Source organism: Blennius ocellaris (assembly GCF_963422515.1).
Source record: "Blennius ocellaris genome assembly, chromosome: 5".
NCBI classification, from domain to species: domain Eukaryota; kingdom Metazoa; phylum Chordata; class Actinopteri; order Blenniiformes; family Blenniidae; genus Blennius; species Blennius ocellaris.
The window spans coordinates 27205218-27228440 of NC_137654.1; the positions used below are offsets into that span (position 1 = coordinate 27205218).

At 43.5% G+C, this 23223-nt stretch overlaps 4 protein-coding genes across 5 annotated transcripts in view; 2 read left to right on the top strand and 2 right to left on the bottom strand.

Moving 5' to 3' along the window:
- Positions 1-2774: 2774 nt before the first annotated feature.
- Positions 2775-5694, bottom strand: LOC308130863 (mitochondrial import inner membrane translocase subunit Tim17-B-like). The gene is made up of 6 exons (XM_080497365.1): positions 5666-5694; positions 4555-4654; positions 4386-4449; positions 4192-4320; positions 4009-4119; positions 2775-3136 (listed from the first exon to the last, which is right to left on the bottom strand). Exons 1-6 carry the CDS (start codon positions 5689-5691, stop codon positions 3042-3044), a joined length of 525 nt encoding a protein of 174 aa, XP_080353491.1. The 5' UTR covers positions 5692-5694; the 3' UTR covers positions 2775-3041.
- Positions 5695-5745: 51 nt separating this feature from the next.
- Positions 5746-9675, top strand: pqbp1 (polyglutamine binding protein 1). 2 transcript variants are annotated; one of them, XM_080497198.1, is made up of 7 exons: positions 5746-5820; positions 7373-7440; positions 7527-7638; positions 8016-8116; positions 8255-8467; positions 8572-8629; positions 9519-9675. In XM_080497198.1, the coding sequence occupies exons 2-7, from the start codon at positions 7374-7376 to the stop codon at positions 9667-9669; spliced, it is 702 nt and encodes a 233-aa protein (XP_080353324.1). In that variant the 5' UTR covers positions 5746-5820; position 7373; the 3' UTR covers positions 9670-9675. The 2 variants fall into 2 exon arrangements, with proteins under 2 accessions (XP_080353324.1, XP_080353325.1); XM_080497199.1 differs by having other exon boundaries at positions 5755-5820; positions 7318-7440.
- Positions 9676-10059: 384 nt separating this feature from the next.
- gpkow (G patch domain and KOW motifs) lies at positions 10060-14648 on the bottom strand (the record flags this gene model as incomplete). The annotated part of the gene is made up of 11 exons (XM_080497197.1): positions 10060-10212; positions 10314-10399; positions 10693-10762; positions 11137-11257; positions 11360-11540; positions 11651-11783; positions 11871-12075; positions 12429-12535; positions 13839-13978; positions 14081-14253; positions 14419-14648. 11 exons carry the CDS (start codon positions 14646-14648, stop codon positions 10084-10086), a joined length of 1575 nt encoding a protein of 524 aa, XP_080353323.1. The 3' UTR covers positions 10060-10083.
- Positions 14649-16438: 1790 nt separating this feature from the next.
- Positions 16439-23223, top strand: part of magixb (MAGI family member, X-linked b) — a gene marked incomplete at both ends in the record, with an annotated part of 45165 nt that continues 38380 nt past the window's right edge. Inside the window, 1 exon segment of the mRNA XM_080496960.1 lies at positions 16439-16521. Coding sequence (XP_080353086.1) covers positions 16439-16521 — 83 coding nt within the window.

A 23223-nucleotide genomic window follows, 5' to 3' on the forward strand; every position in this document is an offset into this window, starting at 1 on the left:
CGGTGCGAGTCGAATGCACGGCCAATGCGTGCTCATGTCCGCGGTGGTCAGCCGGCGGGATTAAAGCAGCTGAGCCGTTTAAAAGGATGACAGTGGAAATCTGTCCAGGGTGGAGGTGGAGGCACCAGGCGGCCGTGTGTGTGTGTGTGTGTGTGTGTGTGTGTGTGTGTGTGTGGGGGGGGGGGGGGGGGGGGGGGGGGGGGGGATGAATGTTCAAAGGGAGTGGTGACAGAATGAATAAGACATTAATACAGGATAATAAGTATGAATTTATATATATTTAAAAAAATTAAAAAATTAAAAAATCTGGTTTCAGGACCTTGGACAGTCGCCGTGACATGGTGCAGTACCACAGAGGAGACGGTAGGGGGCGGAAGTCTACCGTAAATACATACACAGCAAAGGCAACGTTTCATCTAAAGATAGATAGATAGATAGATAGATAGATAGATAGATAGATAGACAGACAGCCAGATATCAGAAAATTGTGAAGTACTCACATATTCTGTCGAGTATATTTTACAAATGAATATCAACAAAGTTCAAATCTGAGCAGTCCAGCTCATAAAATGACTGTATTTTAGGAACAAAACTTCAAACTTGCATACGCAGTAAGAGAAAATGGTATTAACTCAGTGAACTGTGGGGTCACTCTGGGTAACCAAAAAAATAAATTAATAAATAAATGTTTTTGTAAATTGTCTGTTTTCTCAACTGATTTGGGACAATTTTGCAGCACCGAAAAATGAATAAACTTCTTGATGAAACTCACAAGACAAGCCTTGATCCATCTCGGAAAAGTGGTGTTAATATTTCCTAACGCTTCCCGAGACCTCGTGCCATGAGAGAAACATCCACACCACTCAAAAGTCTCAGAGAAAACCTCATATCTTTATTGTCTTGATCAACATTTACATCATAAAGTACATATAAAATAACATCCTCTCTATACAGTTGCTCCACTCTTTGTGCGGGTGCTTGGATTTGATTGACAAGTAAAGTGCGTCATTGCTAACGTGGACAATAAAGTGACAAAGGGTTTGTGCAGTAACTGTCTGGGGGGGAAACAAAAGCCGTAACTCCTCAGAACTCAATCAGATATTCCGGCCGCGACGGCGAGACCTCATTTGTTTTGTTTGCCTCTCTTAAAATCTAAGACACTAAATATTCAAAGCTGCCAGGCGAGGAAATAATATTACAACAATGAACTGCAAACAGAGCGGAATGAGGTTTTGCTGAGTCAACTTTACACACACAATTTAAAAAGACACACACACACACACACACACACACACACGGATTGTTGTGTTGATTGTCACGGCCGACACGTATATATACACACAGACACATAATCCTAAATAAACACGCTTCTTAAACACTGGTGTCACAAATTAATGTCCGTAAGAAACCGTTGGAAGTTTAAATCAGCAGCTAAAGATTTTTGATCAAGCAATTCGACCTCTTATATAACAGCAAATTCAAAATGTGAAACGAACGACGACCCGAGTTGTCGTACAATTTTATGTAATAAAACCTGAAATGTAATAACTGATCGATAGTGTAACAATACTTAAAAACCTTTAATGTTACATTATGGGACAGGCAATATGTTTTTCCCCCTAATAGTGTAATATTGTTTTTCAATTATAATGGATATGGATTGGATTTGAACTTATCCTGCTTCAATTTGTACTATTTGTTGGTTTTTTTACACACACACACATATATATATATATGATATATATAGATAGATATAGATATATATATATATATACACTTTATGGTATTTAAGTATGATTGCTGTATGATGGCTGAGCACTTTGTTACATTATCCACAGGTTATTACATTGAGGGTTTTATTACATTATATTTTATAACAATTTGTGTTGTTGTTACCTATCGGGCTCTCACAAGGCTTTTAGCCTTTGTTTGTGGATTTTGCTTGGATTTCCTCCAGTTTTGTTCGACATTCTATAAACAAGCATTTGGGATAAATCGGTGACTCCAATAGCGGTAAACCAGCGTGTGGCATTCGTCAGGTTTGTTAGATTATTATAATCGGTTAGTGTCCAGTTAAGTTGACGGAGGGCTGGAGGATTTGGCCTGAAAAAAAGAAAATCCATGATTTTTTTTTTTGTAAGAAAAATTTGAGTTTCAATTAATTGTCTTTTCTAAATGCAGTTAAAAAAATAACTGCAGACGTCAGATATATTATCAAAAGTGCAACTTTATTGCTATGATTGTCCTCAGAGCTAAAATACGTATAAATAATCCCAAAATAAAAAGTAAACGAGGCCCCGTTATTCAACAAATTCAAGCTTTAACCCAGGTTTAAGCAAAAGTGCAAAAGCAACTACGGAAAGCCAGAAGGAACAGTAATACTTAATGTGAAAAATCCCATATTGTTAAAATTACTTAATAAACTCTTTTTGGTTGAACATAAGCGAGTTATTTCCACACATGATCAGCATGTCCCAAACATAAATATTGTTTCTACCTCGGTTCTCATGTTATTTGTTGTTTATTAGGTTTATTAGATGTTAATTTCTGCTTTTAAGATCGGACGCCTGCTGGCGGGCTGGACATCAAGCATTTTCTTTGTTTAATTGATTTGTTTAAAGTCGTAAACTGTAAAGCTTTGATACATAAACATCGTCATGATGGTCACATTCTATGAGTTTAACCAGGAGGATCTCGGCTCACATACAAACATTCAGCCATAAAAGGCTAAAAATGCACAGTAACTATTTGTCCCTGAGGTTTGAGCACAAAATGCGGCGACTCGATGAGACGGAAGGTTCTGATCTCTCCTCATCTATTGAGAGCTTCTAGATAGATAGATAGATAGATAGATAGATAGATAGATAGATAGATAGATAGATAGATAGATAGATAGATAGATAGATAGATAGAAATTCGGATGTCCAGCATCGTCCAGTGTGTGCTCTAACTAAACACTCACACATCAGCACAGATTAAAAGAAAAATAAACGTTCTGCTACCGTCTTGGCGTTCCCTTAACGCTTGTTTGACGCTCGCTACTACCAGCCTTTCTGCTGCTGCTGCTCCTGATGATGATGATGATGATCTCCGTCCTTAGGAGAGGACTGACCAGGGTCATCCGCAAAGGGAATCGCTGAAATAAACAAGAATACAACGCACAGCAGAGTGAGTTCACCCTCCTTCTGTTCCAACACGGTGCCCAGGTGAGATATTAGTCGTCCCAGGTACAGTCGTAACTCTTACATCATGTCTGCTGCTGTGGTGAACCTTCCCTTTGTTCTGTCTCACCGACTTCACAATGAGATACTGCAACACTTTAATTATACAGCCGGACACTTTCATGTACAGAATCCAATTTGTGACATGAACTTATGTCATGACGGTATTTTAACAACCTCGATTTCAAAGTTGATGTTGTCAGGAGCCGAACTGTTCGCAGTTAATCTTATAACAATTCCGTTCTACTGATGGTTTATAGGCTCTACTCTATTATCCCTTGGATTTTTACATGTTTTAAACTACATAAATTGGCCAATGGGGACAGAGTAAAACTGAACTAAACAGTTTCTTTTACTTTGTTATATATATATAAACTTTAAACGCGATATGTGAGGTAAGTCAGTGAAATAACAGATGCTGATTGTTTTAAAAAAGGACCAAAAACACTCCTGTTTCGCAGATCTTGATTGACTTTTATTGCTGTTTTGTAAGCGTTTTTATATTTGCTTCTATTGCGGATAATTGAAGTGTTTCATATTGTTTCAGCTTGTATTGTTTTTAGCACTAGTCATTATGATTATTGTCCTCTTGCCTCCTCCACTCTGTGGACCAAGATGCTTTTTTCCTGCACGTAGATCTTTCCATTTTTAAACCCATTGACATTTTACTTCCTGGGAAAAGTTTCCCTCGGCAGAATTGAGTGCCTCAAAGACGTAAAGTCCCTTGAGGCAAACTATTTACTTGTATATAATCATGCCGGTCCTAAATCCAACAGGATTCACTCACGATTCTGAAACTGCTGCGCCGTGTATCTTGTCAGGAGAATGCCAAAGCCCTCGATGACGGCCAGTAAAACTCCTCCCATCACAGCCGAGCCAATCATGGTTAAAGGCCCACCTGAAGAGGAAATAAAATGCATTATTCAGTGACTCGTCGGGGGGGTTGCTGCGCTGTCCGCTGCCTTCTTACTGCGCGCCGCGAGAATGGCCCCGGTCAGGGCGCCGCTCGTGATGGAGTTCCAAGGATCCTCCTTCCCTCGCAGGTGAACTAAACCGCAGTCGATCGTGGAGAAAAGTCCGCCCCACACGGCGAAGCTGCCTGAAAATACATCCCGGTGAATTGTGGCAGGGTCGGATTCATCGCAGCCGGAAATCCGCCCTCACCTCCAATCTGTGGCGCTCTCACCCTCACCGCCTTTGCACTGCCTTTCAGCCGGTGTCCGACACCCTGAAGGGTTTTAGAGCACAGGTGAAATGTGTGCAATGAAACAAAAGAAAAAAAAAATCTAAAACCCAATGAGTCACGGTTCTAGATAAGTGTGTTTCAACTCACAGCAGGAGCATTTCGAAAACCCTTCACTGCCTGGAAGAGGCCTCCTCCGATGGCGCCCATGGTGAAAGCGCCGCCGCAGTCGTCCACGATCCTCCAGGGACTGCGGGACAAGATACGAGGAGATGAATAGAGAAAAGCTATACAGCCTAATATGTGACGGACTTGTCGCTGTGTATTCCCACACGTTTCTGTCAGAATGAGCAAAAACATAACAACACGGTCTGATCGTCACAATTCATCAAACTCACTGTTCTTGTCCATGCTCCTAACATATCTGTAAATCTAAAATATACAGATCCAAGTGTTCCCATCACTTTACCATGACAAAGTGTCCCTCCTTTGTTTGTGAGGTGTAACTTTAAGTTATATCTTAGGTTTTGGGACGTTTATCTCTCGTTTCTGACAGTTAAAGGACCAAGTGCTCATAGAGTAAATAAAAGCAAATGTATTTATATAGCACCATTCTGACACAAGGCAATTCAACAAAATGAAGGAAACTCTCTATATATCTCTGTATCTCTGTATTAAGAAATACATTTAAAAAAAAAAGGAGAATAAACAAAGTTAGAACTTTACAAGCAAAGAGCAAAGAAACTAAATCCTCTTTCACCTGTTTGCTTCTACATTTGGAAACTCTCAGTAAAGCTATTTCTGGGGACATCAAGGCAATTTAAAAGCTTTATAGACAATGGTAAAAAAAAATAAAAAAAAATGCTTCTCCTTTAAAGTCCTGTACTACTTTTCATTTGGTAGTAAAGCTGATTTTGTTATTGTCTTAATGTGGCTGTTGAATTCCAGCTCAGAGTCCACAATTACACCAAGATTTTTGGCTTCACTTCATGCCTTGAGAGACACAGAATGCGTTAATAAAGCACCATAAATTGCATGTATGTAGAGTTTCATTAACCCCAGTCAAACAACAACAACAGCCAAAGCTCAGCTTTATCTCATTACAACACTGACCCTTCACTAAGCTCAGCACAGAACCCGCAGACTGAAAACAGTCACGACAAAAACGAACAGCTCAATCATACAGCGTGAACTCGAACCATTTTTTAAGCGTATTGAGGAGAAAGCCACATAAATAAAATCCTTTAAAAACTAATCTCACCAAGGTTCGCGTGCATATTCCTCCATGTTTGTTGTGGGCAGGAAGTGGGGCGTGTGACGTCATCAGAGCCCGCCGGCCGTGTGCGACTGTGTATTTGGGGGACGGTGTCGATTCGGCGGTTGTCGCTAAAAAGGAGCGAATAAATCCGAAATCGGGTCAGTATTATATTATTTCTACATATTTCTAGAACAAAGTTGATTATATATTATTTGTCCGTCGTTCCGAAGACGCACAGGTGTTCCCTTGTTGCTTGAATCGTCCGTGGTTGTTGTTCCTGCGTGGAGTTATCCTCCGGGTGCAAACGAGTGGAAAATTATGCAGTATATTCACGTTTTAACTATAAATTCAAGGCACTAAAATTAGTTCAACGTGAGCGATTTTTCAGTGAACACTGCAGAAGGCAAACGGGCGTTTATCAAGTCAAAAATCAAGGACTATTTACTTCTCAATAATCTCCACTGCGAAAATCATTGTGTAGTTTTTGTACTGAAGAACGGTCGAGGTCTCAAACACGACCAAGGATTTGGTCTTTACTCGGTTTCGGCCTCTTAAAGTCTTGGTCTTGACGACAACACTTACATTATCTTCCCTTTAACAGCAATATCACTAAATATTTAGATGCAGTTTTTGTTATTGCACACGAGTACGAGCCATATATAACATAACTTGTTATAATGATTTTAATTTTAAGTAAATTGTGTTTATAATTACAGTAAAAATAGTGAAAGGTTTCAAAAGTAGTAAAAAAAAGGCATTTTGGACATGATATTCTGCCTGAGGTCTTCAGCATTGATGGGTCTGGATTTAGAGCTTAATTATTAGAGTTTGCATGTTCTTTTCTGAAATCCAAAAATCAGCTTTTGAGGTTACTTGGTGACCTTGAATGGTCTGTGAGTGAGATAGTCCACTGCCCAGGTTCTGTCCTGCTCAGGCCTTTGCCCAAAGTCAGTCTGCACGACTCTACTTTTGACAAAGCAGGTTAAAAAGAACTTCTGAAGGTTGAACATTATATTCTTTTCCATTCCATTTTCAGGAGAGACACAGGTGTAATATCAATGGAAAGGAATCACCTCAATTGATGGATATTTGAACCTGAACCAGCCGTCTCACTGCATTGATATCAGAGAAGTGTGGAGTTCAACACAAAGTGGTTAGAAACTGCGAGAGTAGTATATATATATTTTTTAATTCAGTGCTCAAACGCTTCCATAACTCTGACCTGACTTGTGCTCTGTGCTTCAGTAAAACTTGTTGCAGAGGCCGTCAAGGCGAGGAATTAAAAACAGTGACAGTACAAAAGGTGCCTTGGAGAAATTCAAATAACCACATATGCTTTAAATATAAGCCTTTTTAACAAGCTCACCTCAGACTGTGACTCTCATTATTTATTAATGAATGATTGTTTAGTTGAGGCGCCACACATTCTCTGAGCGCTTGTTTTGTCTCTTGAACATAAGAGACACCTAAAAGCTGCAGTTGGTGAGTTTTTGGCCACGTTGCTGAAAAACTGACTAAATTAAGCACATGTACGTTTAAATAATGATCAAATATCGAGAGGGAACATTTTATTCTTTTGGCCGTAACAATGCCTGATGCTTTTAACAATCACTCCTTTGCCACACCTATAATAATTGTACTTTTAATATTTCGAGGATTTCGAAGGAACTGTCAAGTCCCTCGTGATCTAAAGCCTCGCTCCTGTTTCAGGATGCCTCTGCCGCCGGCACTGCTGGCCCGCTTGGCCAAGAGAGGAATCGTTAAACCGACAGACCAAGGTAGTAAAAACAGATTCATCATCAGATGTTTGAATTTTTTTTTTTTTTTATTCATGCAAATTAACTTGTTCTCCTAATCCACGCAGAAGCAGACGAGGAGATCATCGCCGAAGATTACGACGACAATAACGTTGATTATGAAGCCACCAGAAAGGAGAATCTGCCTCCAAACTGGTACAAAGTGTTTGACCCTGCTTGGTACGTACATTTAGCGTTTTTGTCGTTGCATTTGATGAAAAGGGGAATAAAGACACACTCCACACATGAGTTACAACGTGCTTTATCCAACACAAAATGAAAACCTAATACCGGTAATAAAAAAAAAAAAAAATACACATTGTACAAAGCCACTGGACGCGACAGACCTAAGTTGCAGACCGTCTTTTGAAAGCGTCGGCAGCACAAGAGTACATGGAGCCGACCTTCCTACCCTTGTGCACATCAAGCATAATGATATATTCTCTAAAAAAAACAAAAAAACAAAACACAGTTGAAGGAAAATATTGTATTTCACATGAGTGCACAAGATGTCTGCCGCCGCCTCACAGCGAATGTCAACATTGATCCGTCCACAGTGGTCTTCCTTATTACTGGAATGTGGAGACGGACCTGGTGGCCTGGCTTTCCCCCAACGATCCCACTGCTGTGATCACAAAGGCGGCGAAGAAAGGGAGAGGTATGACGAACGGGGGGGGCGAGGCTTTCATCCCGACGTTTCGTGTCACCGAGGACGTGTCTCGATTCTGGAAAAAAAACTTGTCGCAGGTTTGAACATTTGACAAGAAGTGCTGTTTTCTTTGATTCTCATTCGCAGCCGACGGGGCAGACGACAGGGTGGCGAGGGAGTTCGAGAAGCTCGACAGGGAGCGAGAGAGGGAGAGGGAGAGAGAGAGGGAGAGGGAGAGAGAGCGGGAGAGGGAGAGAGAGAGGGATCGGGAGCGAGACCGAGATCGGGACGACGGAAGAGACAGAGACCGGAGGAAGTCCAGGAGAGAGGACATGGTGCCGTACGGCAAAAGCAAAAGAGGTAATATTTACATATATGTGACATACAACTTCAGATTTTTCTTTTTTTTTCATAATTTTCTTTACAGTCAAAAGTTAAATGTCCATTTTATTTCTTTATTTCAGGCAGAAAAGATGAGGAGATGGACCCCATGGACCCGAGTGCTTATTCTGACGCCCCAAGGTAAAACTACCAATGACTGTTCATACCAGTAAAAATCTATGTTTTAGAAGTTCTATTGTATGTGAGGGTCTCGTGATGTGGGTACTGAACTGGACACTCAATGCTGGTGGTATATTCACCTCAACACTTAGTCACTGGATGATATACAGGTTCACCTTTAAAAATGAATTCTTACTAGAATTCAATTCAAAGCTCAATTTTCATACTTAAGATTTATTATATAGAAGCTAAACTATTTCAAGACAATTTTCTTACTCGTTTCAGGTTAAAAATGCAGCGCCGTCAAAATTTGACTGACTAATGAGCCGTTTCCTTGCTGCTAGTTTTGTAGAATTTGTATGCTTTTTCGATTTTTCTTATCTCACATACTCCAGTTTCCTTTTAACGTTATATGAAGTTGTGAATGTCTGTCTCCACGCGGCAATCGTCGGCTCGCTTAATATCCTTATCGCAGATTGAATGAAATAAACACTTCAACTCCAAAAGGTTTTCTGACGTACAAAAAGAACGATAGAGATTTGAAAAAGCCAACTCGATTCACCCGTAATGCATCTTTCTACTCGTGGTTCGACTTGTTTGTTTATCCTAGCAGGAAGCGGGGCAGGTGTAATTGACAGCAGAAAGAAACTGCAGTCAAGAGTAATCCGATTTACCGGGACGCTGGAAACGCAAGCATCGTATGCTTCTTCCATTTAGACAATTCATGAAAAAAGGTCAACTTCATTTTCACACCACCCCCTGGGGGGGGAGAGGGGGGTGGGGGGCGTAGTTTATAAATAAGTCGTTGCCATGACGAAGCTGAACTGACCTCACAGTGACGTGGTTTTCACGGGCCGGTGAACCGATTTCACCGTGAGAAATTAAAAATTAAAACGTTTCGTCCCGACAGGGGCTCGTGGTCGAGCGGCCTGCCAAAACGCAACGAGGCGAAGACGGGCGCCGACACCACGGCGGCGGGGCCCCTGTTCCAGCAGCGGCCGTACCCGAGTCCGGGAGCGGTGCTCCGGGCCAACGCGGCAAACCAGATACCGAAGGAGTGAGCCAGGATCCCCCCCCCCCCCCCCCTCCCCTCCCCTCCCGAGGAGAGCAGGAAGTCTCTCGTACAACAGCGCAGCTGGTCCTCCTCCACGTCACACGTCGAGTCGTCGCTCCTCCAGACTTAACTTCGTCCTTCTAATACACACCATCCGTGTGCAGCAGCTGTATGTAAATATGATTTTATATGACTAAGATTGTTGTTGATGACAGAACTACCAGTAAAAGTTGTAATAAACAGCTTGTGGCTGATTTTCTTACAGTTTTGATGGGTGTCGTTTGGATACTTAATAGGTTTTTATTTTAAAAAGTGTAAAATTCAGAATTCTTCCCACAAAAAGAAAAAAACAGGATGAGATGAGGCGGAATAAACACAATGAATAGGACAAAAAAAAGAAGAAGAGGAGGAGGAGGAGGAATCAGTGATCTGTTGCTCCCACATAGTGACAAATGGAGTCATAGTCCAGAGTGAACACTTTCTCTTCGTATCTGTCGAGCTGAACTATCGCTCGGCACTTGTTCTTGTCTCGCTGAAGAATGCGGCCGACCTGCGAGGACGAACATGAATAAGTACCGCGGTAAGTAATGGTGTGCAGCATTCAGACACGGTGAAGGAGAGAGGAAAACACACACACACACACACACACACCTGTCCTCTGTGCTCGCCCAGTACGACCATCACGGAGTCGTTTTCTTGTTTCGGAACGATGGTTTCCAGCATATTCTGCTTCACGTCTGGAAGACAAACAAGAAAGCTTGCGTTATCATCGCTGTAATGTTAATAAACGTCCTTTATGGAGAAAGTCGGCTTGTGACGACCTCGTGAGGCAATAATCAAACATTTCCCAGGGAATTAGTGTTTGTGGAGTTCACTCGCATGCCGCTTTTTTCCTCTGATTTAATATTCAACCAGAAGTCCACTCAGGAGAGCGCAGACCTTCGCCAACCACAACTTTTTTTTTTTTTTTTAAAGAAGAATCTAGAAAGCTTTCTCATCTATGAAAGTGTGAAGGGTCAAGGTGACTCACCGTCCAGCAGCCGCCCCTCCTCAGTCCGGCAGATGCAGGTCGACAACGAGAGGACGTCCTCCACTCGCATCTGAATAAAATCCACACTTGTTTCAAAAACCTCGACTGAAAGTATTTTCCTGTCAGATGAGACAAAAGCCCTGCAACTTTCTTCATAGTTTTTTTCACTGCTCCTGATTCCCGATGTGAATATTCAGAATCGACGACCATGAACAGCGAGTTTAAGCTGTGAACAAGCGACTCGATACAAACAACTGAACTGAAGACGTCAGGATTTACTTCCTCGCCAGAGAGTCGAGGTGTGAAGAGAAGTTTGGAGGATGAGCTTCATGCATATAGAGACAAGTAGTGACCGTATTGATTTTTTTTTCTTTTCTATATGCAGTCGAGGCGTCTTTTAACTACTTGCCATGCCAGAGACTTGTGATAACATGGATTTAATACCTTGGAGTTGTAGTATCGGCCATCTTTGAAAGCTTTGTCTATGAAGCGGACTTTCAGGTCTCTCTGGAGCCAGGAGGGAGGAGGCGGCGGTCGCCTCGCTTCTTTCACCGGAGGCTTTTCTCTGCAGAGATAAGACGGTAAATTAAAAAAAATAATAATAATGACAGAACGTGTCAAAATGAAGGATCAGTCACGACGAATCAAAGACGGTACGGATGCTCACCTGTCTGGACTCGGTTCTCCGTGTTTCCTCTTCCTGTCGTCTCTTCCCCCGTCTCGCTCTGAAGACTTGTGTTTCGCTCGGTCGTCGCTGCGCCTTTCCTTCTCCTCCTGCTTTTGCCGCTCTCGCTCCCTCTCTTTTTCCTTCTCCCGCTCTTTGTTTTTGTGAGCTTTACTGAGCCGAGCTAACGAGTGGGAAAATACTGTTAGTTTTACAGGCAGGCCAGTTTATGCAGAACACTGGGGGGGAAAAAAAATTTTTTTTTTGTTTGTTTAAATCAGTTTAGTTACTTACTGAGGTCTTTGCTGTATTTATCGTATTCTTTCCGTCCAACCAGTTTAATGGCGTACTGACTGATAGTCACCGTCTTCCCGCCGATGGCCAGCTTGACCATGACTCGAGCGTTGTCCGCATCGACACCTTCAATCTGTCACGCGTCAAATCGAAAGTTGTGACGTGTTTATTCAGAAATAATAAAACTGGGGTGAAGGTGGGACGTGTAGAGCGGCTGTACCTTGCCATAGAGCTCTTTGTGCGCCCCCGACTCCACCAGCACACAACCCCCGGCGCCCATCACAAGCTCCTCTTCCTTCTCTCGCTCCTCGCCTGGCTTGGGCGGACGGCGATGCCTTTTGGGCTCGAGGTCTTTGATGGCCGAACGATCCGCTCCCAGACCCAGCCCTTTTGGACGGAGCTCGTGTTCGATTGGCTTGATGTCTCTGTGGCGGGCAGACAGCGGCGGCGATAAATCAATAAACAGAGCGAGAGCGAGAGCGAGAGCGAGAGAGAGAGAGAGAGAGACAAGTTCAGGGCCTGAAATCCACTAGAGGGGATGAGAACTTGAGACTGAAGCTAAACCAGGATCAAATGTGTCGAGTCTTGCCAAAACAACAACAACAAAACAGGAGAATCCCTCGCTTTGGATAAATATCAAACATCACAGGATCAGTGACATGCACTTATTTACACATCGCGGGGAGCCACCTGGGTTTTAATGTCTTCAACACACAAACCTCCACCCGCTCCACTAACTGAACCAGTTGGTAAAGCAGAACATTTAGACACAACTTACTGTTTAAATGTACGTCCGATGCCCTCGCCTTTCTTCCAGCCCATCCCTTTAATCATAGCGAGTCCGTAAGCCTGAACGGGAACGCTCTCGTAGTCCGCCTCTGTGGACTGACAAAACGCAAGGTACCTCTTTACAATGTGAGCAATACAAAATTCACTGAAAAGTCAAAACACAGTCTGAATTAACATGTGGAAAAGAGGAACTGAGTGAGCATCTTATGTAATCCGAGAGTTGAGACACATGAAATTGTTAGTGTCAACTGACAGGAGAGGAGCAGTTTGTTATGTCAGCCTTACTCAGCCTTTTTGCCTCCAGGCTGTCAGACTCATCCCCGGCTGACTAAAGCCACGGAGCAGTGGCTCTTCGGAGCGAGAGCGGCGGCCCGGCCCAAGCTCATTGAAAGGCTTTCCTCCGAGGGGGACGCCGGGAACCCTCGCTCGTAGAGGAGGCTGCATGGAAATGAGCTGTGGGCCGCAGTGAGCAAGTTTTCCCTGACTCTCATGTGGTGCCACTCACATCTTACAGTGACTGAGCGCAGATATGCAATGACAGTGAGGAGACATGTGAGGCAGCTTGTGGAAAAAAAACAAAACCAAAATGACAAGAGAGAGCACTCATTGGTCGGCTCCATGTCTCTGGGGAGACCGGCGATGCCTGGCTGCCACCGAAGCCTTATATTGTAGTGTCATCAAAGTCCTCTGGATCCCCACGCATGCGCTGGGCCGCGTATGCACACGAGGGTGTTATCCTATTCAGCCGTCAGCACTTTCACACACTCGGATTTCAATCGGAGTCCACCTGACATTTTGTATTGTCAGAGAGTTTCATCCGCCGAGCGAAATTCCACTTTTGTCAACTTGACATCAGATACAATTCCATTAAAGTTGGAAATAGATGAGAGTCTTCGAGAACCATTTTCCAAACACTGAATGGATTTTGGTTATATATTGCTTTAGCACCATAAAGTGCTTTACGTCAACGATCACATTCACACACCAATGGAGCATCAATAGACCATCCACTGGGATTGGATCCGCCCAACAGGTGAATGGGAATCGAGCCTGCAGCAAATTGGGAGACGCCCACTGAGCCACAGCTGCCCCAGTACAACTTAAAGGCCTCTTTGAATTATTAAATATTATTATACATTTCCAATGTGTGTGACGTCCAATATCAAGGTGAGACAGACAGACCTCCCTTTCGCATTTCTTGTTGATGTGTTATCTTAATTTCAAAAATGTCATCTGCGAGTTTCTCCCTCCGCAACCTTCTCTCATGTTTTCTCCAATAAAGAAATGACCCTGATCTCTAGTTGACACAACTATCCCGATACTCTTGCATTTCTAAATCCAGCTCAAGTGTTGGAAGCAGAAACCCTCCTGATGCAACAAGAACACCACAGAGACTTACAGATTCGGGCCTCAGGTCCACCTTCACGTGGTCTCCATCCTCGAAGCCCTCCGGCGCCTTGTTCTGCATGAGCAGCGGGATGCTGAGGTTGAGGTCGGCCTGGGTTCCGTTCTGGTACTGCTCCAGCTGCCTCCGTGAGTCTGCACACATCGTGGATCACAGTCGGTTTTTACTGGGCTCCGCTATTGGGACGGCGCTGCCCTCTCATCCCCCCCACCCCTCTCATCGCCCCGTAGACGCACCTTCAATGAGCTCTTTGACCGCCTGGGACTCCACAGAGTCGCAGCCCTGGTTCGTGTCCCGGGTCGTGTCCTCGGGTTTGCCTTCTTTCTGGCCCGCCCGGTCCGCTTTGTGCCAGCGGTTCTTCTGGATCAGGGGGATGATCAGCTCTTTCGGCTTCTCATTCGGTTTAGTGCTGCCAGCGGAGGGTGGGGGGAAAAAAATGTTAGAAATAAGCCGCGTTCACACATAGCTGCACCAAAACACTGTGTGAGGAGTATATTTACTAACAAAAGCAAAACCATGCTGCATCGCAATGGAAACGTAGACCCGGGTGTTAGCATTAGCATGCGCAGCGTACCTTTGTAATTCATTTCTGTCGATTCCAGTCAAGTAATCCCTTTCTTCTGCCTTGACCGGCGCGTCGGCGGCCGGGGGTTTAAATTTAATGACAGTTTTAGTGAATCCAAATGACACGGGCGCTGGTTTTCGCTCTCCATGGTCCTCGGAAACAGCGGACTTGGAGGCGCTCGCCTCTTCTCCGTGGGACGCCATGATTGTTTGTGGGAAACGTAATGAGCAGCGTTGCATTATGGTCGCTGTAGTTTTTGTCGGCGACATTTTAATTAGGTGGCTCATCAAAAACTACTACATTTCCCAGCCCGCAGTAGAATTAAAGGCACAGATCGGATTTGAGTCGTTTGAAACGATCAGATCAGAGGAGAGAGGCAGGCGCCAACATTACCTCTGGAATTTTCTCGTTGTGTTAAATTGATTTGAATCGAGAAAAATCAAATGCATCACGCATCCCATATAATCTGATTAAATAAGATTTTTCACTTTGTTTCCAAAAGTGCTTTATTTTAAGCATTACTTTTTAGAAAAAAAAATCTGTTTCAGCTGTGGTAGATGTGTACATGTTTTTTTAGACTATTACCTTTTGTTATATGTCTTTTTGAACTTCACACTCATTAAGTTGTGCTATATGGATGGATGGATGGATGGATGGATGGATAGATGGAAATACATGAAAAGGTGATAAATGAACAAAATTGAGCAAATGTTATTTTCAGACTTCACATGTTGGATTCCCATTTAAAAACAAATGATTGCAATGATAGATAGATAGATAGATAGATAGATAGATAGATAGATAGATAGATAGATAGATAGATAGATAGATAGATAGATAGATAGATAGATAGATAGATAGATAGATAGATAGATAGATAGATATGTAATTTATTGTACTCACATCACATAATTAAAAATGTCTGAGGCTGTGTGAATAAGGCAGAAAACCTGCTGTTTGAAACAGGTTCTCACGCCTTTAAGTCCAGGTTATAACTCGTAAGCGAAAAGTGATGCTGAGTGCTGATGCAGGTTTACGCCACAGACAGACTATAGGGGCGTTACTTTTAACTCTTTTGTTCCCTCCCCTTCTTTTCCCCCTTTAACTTCTCAAGGTATCCTCTCCCACCTGTCATTAAGGCTTCTTCCTTTTTCCCCTCAAAAGTATATTTCAGGAGCAGGAGCCTCGACAAGACAGCATGCGGACTTAAGTAATATAATCTGATCTGGAATCGACGCTCCTCGCGCTGAACGCACCGCGCGTGCAGCTCCACACCTCCACATCCGCTCAACTCGATACTACCGACGCCTGTCTCCTTCTTTCTTTTTCCTTAATTGCTGTAATTGCGTCGACTTAAAAAAAGAAGAAGAAGAAAATACCCACGTTTACAGCGAATTTTAGTTCAACTGACACGACCCGAAAAGGAGAGGATTTGACGAAGGGGGAGAAAAATAAATTAAAAATAAAAACGACCATGAAGGTAAGAAATGAAAGCAAATTACTATTGTTGACGAGACTTGGCACAAGTTGAAATGTCTGACGTCGGCATGTATTCATCCCCTGCACTGTGTCCTGCCTCCAGCTGTGCAGCAGCTGCTTAAAAATTATAAGCGGTCAGATTTGACCGATAGTGTGCGCGCGCGCGCCCGCGTGTGTGTGCGTGTATGTGCGTTATTCTCCGTCTCTCTCTCTCTCTCTCTCTCTCTCTCTCTCTCTCTCTCTCTCTCTCTCTCTCTCTCTCTCTCTCTCTCTCTCTCTCTCTCTCTCTCTCTCTCTCTCCTCTCTGGATCGCCACCGCTCTCAGAGCATCACTAGTGTCCAAATATCCCGTCAGCCGTGCGCATCGTTTCTGACTTTCTCCAGGATACCGTGACAGCATCCTCCTCCTCCTTTCTTTTATTTTTCTTCTTAATATCTCATCCACAGAGGCTACAGCCTGCTCTTTTTTTTTTTTTTTTTAATATATTTTTAAACCAAGCAACTCCTTTAATTTCAAGTGCTGGCTTATCATCCATCCTCGGTCGGGTCAATGTATATAGACGCGTTTAAACGGATCCTCTTTGAAAGGCTGAACTGCTTGAAGAGAATGTGTGTGTGTCAGCGGCAAGGAAGGTCAGTGTTTTCCCCCCAAATACCGAGAAACCTGAGAATCCGATCTGTTGTGTGTGTATCTGTGTGTGCATGTAAACTGTGTAATAGAGAGTGAAGGATGTGGGTTTGATCTCCTTCATGTCTGAACTCCACTTTGCTTTGACAGCTCCTGTCTGTTTCTGATTAACCCTGAAAAGTTTGTTGTGACCATTTTGGACTCATATTATTATTATTTTTTTTCTCCTTTAATTAATATTTGGTCTCATGTTGTAGAAATCAATGAGCTGTACACTGCAACCCATGCTCAGTGCACCTGCACTCATTTTGCCACGAGAAATAGACTGACTTGCAGAATTTGCTCTGTAGTTCAGACGTGAGTGTGAGTGCCTTGCAGCTCTGTGTGCGTGTGCGTGTCTGTTTGTTTTGGGTGTGTCCCGGTTTGATCCAAGGAGCTTGTTATAAAGTGATGGATCTGTGACCCTGACTCGATAGTGATGCGTTGCTCTGGTTTTTTCTTTTTTTTCCCAGAACACTCAAGGTTACACTGTTAATATCAATCATTAATTCGTTTGGAGGAGAAGCGGGAGGACATGTGGTGTCGGACTGTCCACACATGCTCTCATGCTGCTCATGTACTCGCACTGTTTGTTTTGCCTCGGTCTCATCCACGAGCCCAGCACCTGTCCTGCACCTCCGAGGGCAGAGCCTTTGGGTTTTATACTGCATTTGTCCTCCTTCTTTTTTTTTTTTTCTTCTTCTTTTTTTTGTTTTTCCCCCCCCCTTCCAAGTTGTGATCCACAGTTTTAACCGCCCAGTTAAGTGGAAACGCACGTCACATGCAAACACAACTCCCCTTTTCACTGCTAACAAGCTGGAAGGATGAAGTGAGGCAAATGTCTCCTCTGTGGTAGTAATGCATGTCAGGTGGGAATTGTTGATTGTCTAATTATGTACCTCCCGTGTCCTTCGGCATCATGCATATTCATGTGGCTGTTTTAAGGTGTGGTGAAAACAAAGTGTGCATGTGTGTGTGGGATGTGTTATGTGTGTGTGTGTGTGTGTGTGTATGTGTGTGTGTGCAAGGCAGTTTACCCTTGACAGGGCAGGGCTACGCAGGCATATTCTCCCATCTGTGGTCCAAACCTTTGCTCCCAGCCACTGCATTTGAATTCTGCAGTTGTAGCCTGCTCTATTCTTAGTTCTCAACAGTTCATGTGCAGCCTGATATGAAATTTCGACAACAGCAATTGGGGCCACGCCGGACACGCCGCCCGTGTTCACGCACATTGAGATTCAGTTCGGATCAGCTAAGCTGCTGTTAAGTGGTTTACTGTGACTCAGGTTGAAAATCAATAACTAATCAATGATAGTGTGCGGAGTTAGAATTTACACAGTGCTATATTCGAAATGTCAAGAAGGCAATGAATCCATGTATCCTTGAGTCAGATGTGAGTTGGACAACTGGGATCAATATCAGGTGGTGAGACAGGCAGCAGGAGCGGCCGAGGGTCACCTTCACCCATCCCTACTGAATCAGCAGTATCTTTCTTACACTTACACTTACACACACACACACACACACACATACACACGCACACACTGGAAGGCCTGCTTCGGTTACCAAACTGCGACCTCACAAAAATGCTCATTATAGTGAATTGAACCTTCTTTCCGTCCCCTCATGAATTATTTACCCAGTTATTATGATTCCAGCCATTCTTTCATTACATTGCCACACCCTCTTTTCTCTATTTATTCCTTTTTCCATCTATTTTTATCTTCCAGACTTGTCAATAGCTCTACGTTCCGTACGTCCACCTTGAATTTCGCCCCCGATTTCTGTGTCTTTCCATCTCGCTGAGGCGTCACCGTCGTTGAGGAGCCGATCTGCCTTGTCTAATTAAATGGCTCCCTCTTCCTGATGGGAGCTCATCTGCGAGCACAGTGGGGGGTGTAGCGCTTCCTGGCACATTAAGTAAGAGAGGACCTGTTGTCACAGTAGAGTGAGTGTACACAACACACCGTGCCCCACTAAAGGTGCCCCCTGCATCGACCTTGATCCCGTGACTCTAAATATACAGTTTCCCCGAGGGGAAACGTCTCTGAGCTGGCACTATCCTGACAGGTGTGTGTGGGTGTATGTGTGTGTGTGTGTGTGTGTATGTGTGTGTGTCTATGAATGTCACTCACACCCTCAACAATGCCCTAATCTCACAATAAGCTGTTTGTAGTCAACACCCAAGCAGCTTTGATAATCGTTAAATAAAACCATGCGCTGGAATAGGTCGTGGATTAAAAGATGGCGTGCGAGAATGTCCTTTTTTTCATTTTCATGCAGTCTCATCGGATTTTCACGTATTAAGTTTACATTGACCACGTAAGATGGGGAAAATGCACGCGTGTGTGTTCCACCGCGCACGACAGAAGGAGGCATTTTGTGCGTTTCAAAAGAGGAGCGTTTAATCTTTTATTTTTAAATCTGCCACTGCTGTCTGTGTTGTGTTGAGCAATCCCGTGCCCTAGATTTGGAAGTGAGTGAGCATCAGGGAAGGTTTTAGCACACCCCACGTTGCTCGTCGCACTATTTGGTGTGAATGTTGGAAGGGTCAGGGCGTGGACTGAGACGATGGAGTCGGGGGGCCGAGAGAGAGAGAGAGAGAGAGAGAGAGAGAGAGAGAACTCTCCTGCACGCCTCCGGCCGCCTCTCCAGTCTATCAGCTCACATGACTTTAAGCTCGCTGGTTATTTAAGATGGTTCACCGGGCTGACCTCAAACACAAACCCCTGGGAGAGGATGCTGTGAGATTAGGAGCGGTGGGCGTCTCTGTAGGTTAGAGTGAAAGTGGGGTGAGTTTGTTTTGGTCGCTTGCCTTGCATTTCTCACCTGACATGAGGTGAAGAAACTCACACCGTCCAAGAAAATATTCACAAGTACAAGTCATACATATGTTGTTAATGTATTCAGATATATTATTGTGGATTGGGGGCCTGTTTTTAAACTCAAGTTAAAAGATGTGAAAATGTGATTGAATAAACACTTGACTATGCTCTAAATTCACTTTTATAGTGTAAATCTGGTGAATGATAGGAAATGAAGTACTCGTATGTGCATCTGACATTTAAAATCACTAATTGCAATTCCACGTGTGATAATTGAGAAAAAGGTCACAGAAAATACAAGCAAAGTGTTTTTTTATACCTTCATTTTAAAGCCTCAGTCTGCGACTCATTTTAGAGATACAAGAAATGTCCATGATTACGCTTTACTTTCACACTCCTGTGCTTTAGATGTTCACAAGTGCTTTTTTTTAAAATGGGAAAAGTTACAAGTCAAATGGAAATGGTGAATGTATTCTACTCGCATTCCAGTGCTTCAGCAGTCTGTGTGCTTTACACGATCAGTTACATTCACCAATTCACACCCTAATGGCCACAGCCTCTGTGCACGGCGCTCACACACTGGTGGGAATACCTTGTGGCGCCTTCAGCGTCTCGCACAAGAACACTTTGACACATGGAGAGTGCAAGAAGGGGGATCGAGTGGTAAACCCTGGGATTAGGCGTCGACCTGTTCCACCAGCAAGGCCACAGCTGCCCCAATTAATAGAAATAAAAAAGTTCATTATGAATACCTCATTTTATAGTTGGCGGAAAAGGGAACTTTCTTTTTAATAATGTTCAAAACTTGAACACCACCAATACGACCAGTGATAGAGTTTCAGATATAATCATCAAATGTCAAGAAGTGAATTTATTAGATTTTTCCCAAAAAAATGTCGTGGGCTTTGAAAGCTGGAAAACTGGAATAGAAATTGAACAAAAATCAAGTTTGGCTTTGGCCACGGCAGACGGCATTTAGCATGCAGATCAGGTCTTGGCTTTGAGTTTGGCTCTCCCAAACTCAAAGCCAAGACCTACCCTGCATGCTAAATGAATTGTTTCTATTCTATTCAAATGGGCCTCTGACGTTTCTGATTCGAAATTGACGTTTGATGCGCAGCAGCAGTGCAGTCGGTCAGTAATAACTCCATTATGCAACCATCAGTCGTGACGACTTCAGACTGTCCTATTCAGACTCACAAAGTAGCACGAGTCCTTTGTATTGGTTATTCACTGCCAGCGTTTGCAGACGGACCGACGGACGGAGCTCTTTAGGTATGCCGTTCACACTCCAGCTGACAAAATACCCAGTCGGTCCATCAATATCCACCAAAATTCACATTTAGCAGAGACAACTTGAACTTTTAGCGAGCATGCACAAAATACCAAAACAAGCGTACATGAATTCATTGAGCATTCTGGCTGAGCTAATTGAACAGGCTAATTTCATTATCGCAGGGTTCATTTAGAGCGGAAACAGAACATGGGTAATAGAGCAAGCACGGAAACGGGGAAGTCGAACCAACGAGGCTTCTGTGGGCTAATATAGCAAATCTGCAGCTGGCGTGCGGTCGGAAAAAAAAAATAAAAAATCCAGTGACGAGTTCGATTATAGCCAAAGCTGTTAAAAGTTTGTAGTCTTCCCAGAAGTTTAACAAACTCTGTCTGCCGTGGTCAAAGCCGATTATGTCAGACGGTGATCCGCAGACTGAGAGACGGCTTTGATGGGGATGAGGGCCGGCGTCCAGATAGACATCAGGAGCATGTGTGAGAATCACGAGAGCTGACAGTCGCTGCCTTCGACCACGAAGCTGCGCTCATCGTATCGATACAGACAGAGCTTTAGAAAAGGTGTCGAGCCGTCATTATGGTGGGGTGGGGGGGCAATACAAGGTTTGTGTGAGACGCGAGATTTTGCACTTCAGATTTTTACCTCGCTGGTTAAGCCGCTGTGTTCTTGGCTCCGCCCGAGCCGCTTTTCAACCCAAGCAATTCAATTATTCACCAGACCTAATAGATGTTGTTTTGCTCGCACCCTTTTTGTCCTGAAGGTCCTTCACGACGTTCCTCAGCCCGACGTCGAGCTCCGTTCGCTTTTTGTCCTCGCGTCGTGGCTTAAAGTTGACTTTGAATTATTGAGCTTCGTGGCAAAGCTCATCTCTGTAACTTAAATAAATTAACACCCCGGAGATCCAACCTGAAATAACTACTTAGTTAATTTGTCCCGCAATAAAGATATTCCGCTCATGACTGTGAGCTGCCGCGGGGGTGAAATGGCCCCAGCTTCTTTAGGCTAATCACGAGAAAGATTTTAATTGCATACGACCTGAAATTTTAGCTTCACCCATTACGCACCATAATGTATTATTACAGTGCCGCATTAGAAAGGAGGGGATTGTTAAGAGGAAGCATATTTAAGTGGGGAGGGGAAAAAAAAACATTGCGGTTAATTAAGTAAGAATGTTCCCTGGGTAACGAAAGCAAGTGAGAGTTGAGGGTAAAAAGTCACTTTCAGACAGAAAACTCTGTGTGGAGCAGCTGTTTGTTCTTTGCACTCGTTCCCGATAGCCTCCGGGCGTACGCCGGATGCGTTTTGAGCAAATGCGGTGAGGAAATAAACAAAACGAAGTCCACTAAGAATAGCCTCCGAGGGAAGAGGATGCACGTTCTGCCATTGACACACTGCCGCGGTTTGATTTTACACGGGGAGGTCCTGAGCAGGTCGCCGCAGCAGAGGAAGCCGGTGAAACAGGATCCGTGTTGGTCAGCGCTTCTGTGACCCAAAGGTCAGAAATCTCAATAAAGTCAGTCTTTTTACAGGGCTAGATATCCTTGAATCAGTGATACTGTGCCTCCTCCACCCGTTGAGTCATATGTTGACCCTGTAATATTTTTCTGGAGCTGTATACTGTATACGATATGACGCAGTGGTGTCGTGGTTAACATGCTGGAACACCAAGGTTTTTTTTTTTTATCAACAATACCTTCAGTGTCATTTAATTGAATTATGTAAATTAAAGTGTGACAGCTGCCACTGGCTGGTGCATGTGAAAGGAAAATATGAACTTGAAGGTAAATATGCAGTAAATATGCAAGCGTTTCTTATTTAAAATAGAATAAAGCACAGCTTTATTATATAACAGAGATGTTTTACAATGTGGTTGGATAGGTCATAAGTTCAGGGGTGAGACTAAATTGCAAAAACAGAGTTTGGGTGGATTGTTGACAGCTGTGTAGTGGTCTGCACTCTAATCTCACAGTGACATAATCCCTGGTTCAAGTTCAGACGTCTATGTGTTCATACTGTGTCTGCATGTGTTGATTGTGTATGATCGTCTTATTTGTTTTGCTGTTTCCCCGGGATTGGTCCTGCTGAGGCTTTTCTCTGTGAAATGTGCATGTTTTCTCTCGATTCCTCCAGCAATCTAAATACATTCTTGTCAAGATGGTGATTACCCATCGGTGCGAATGTGTCTGCTTGTGTGTCTGTCCAGTTTCACCATCTGTGGTTCAGATGAATGCATATAGGTGTTGTATTAATTCAGGTTCGCAGCATGAATTGATATTCTCATTGCCAACACTTTGATTCAGACTGCGTCGTTATCTATCGACTGGGTTGAAATGAAATTACATACTGGGAGTCATAATCCCTGTCCGACATGAGATTAATGCAGTTGTGATTGAAAATATCCAGGTTTTTTTTTTTTATAGATTAACTGTCATGAACTACATTGACATTTGCCGCCTTCCGACCGATCAACTGTGTAACTTTGATCACCCTCTAACTTTTCATTAAGATTGTTCAGAACTTAATTAAAACTATTTGCACCGTACGACATGGAG

Excerpts from the sequence above, each read along its gene's own strand:
- LOC308130863 (XM_080497365.1), bottom strand. The coding sequence starts at position 5,691 with ATGGAGGAATATGCACGCGAACCTTG. Across the intron at positions 4,655-5,665 it reads GAATATGCACGCGAACCTTG|TCCCTGGAGGATCGTGGACG; the intron begins GTGAGATTAGTT and ends CTTGTCCCGCAG. Across the intron at positions 4,321-4,385 it reads GAGAGCGCCACAGATTGGAG|GCAGCTTCGCCGTGTGGGGC; the intron begins GTGAGGGCGGAT and ends ATGTATTTTCAG.
- pqbp1 (XM_080497198.1), top strand. The coding sequence starts at position 7,374 with ATGCCTCTGCCGCCGGCACTGCTGGCCCGCTTGGCCAAGAGAGGAATC. Across the intron at positions 7,441-7,526 it reads CGTTAAACCGACAGACCAAG|AAGCAGACGAGGAGATCATC; the intron begins GTAGTAAAAACA and ends TAATCCACGCAG. Across the intron at positions 7,639-8,015 it reads AAAGTGTTTGACCCTGCTTG|TGGTCTTCCTTATTACTGGA; the intron begins GTACGTACATTT and ends ATCCGTCCACAG.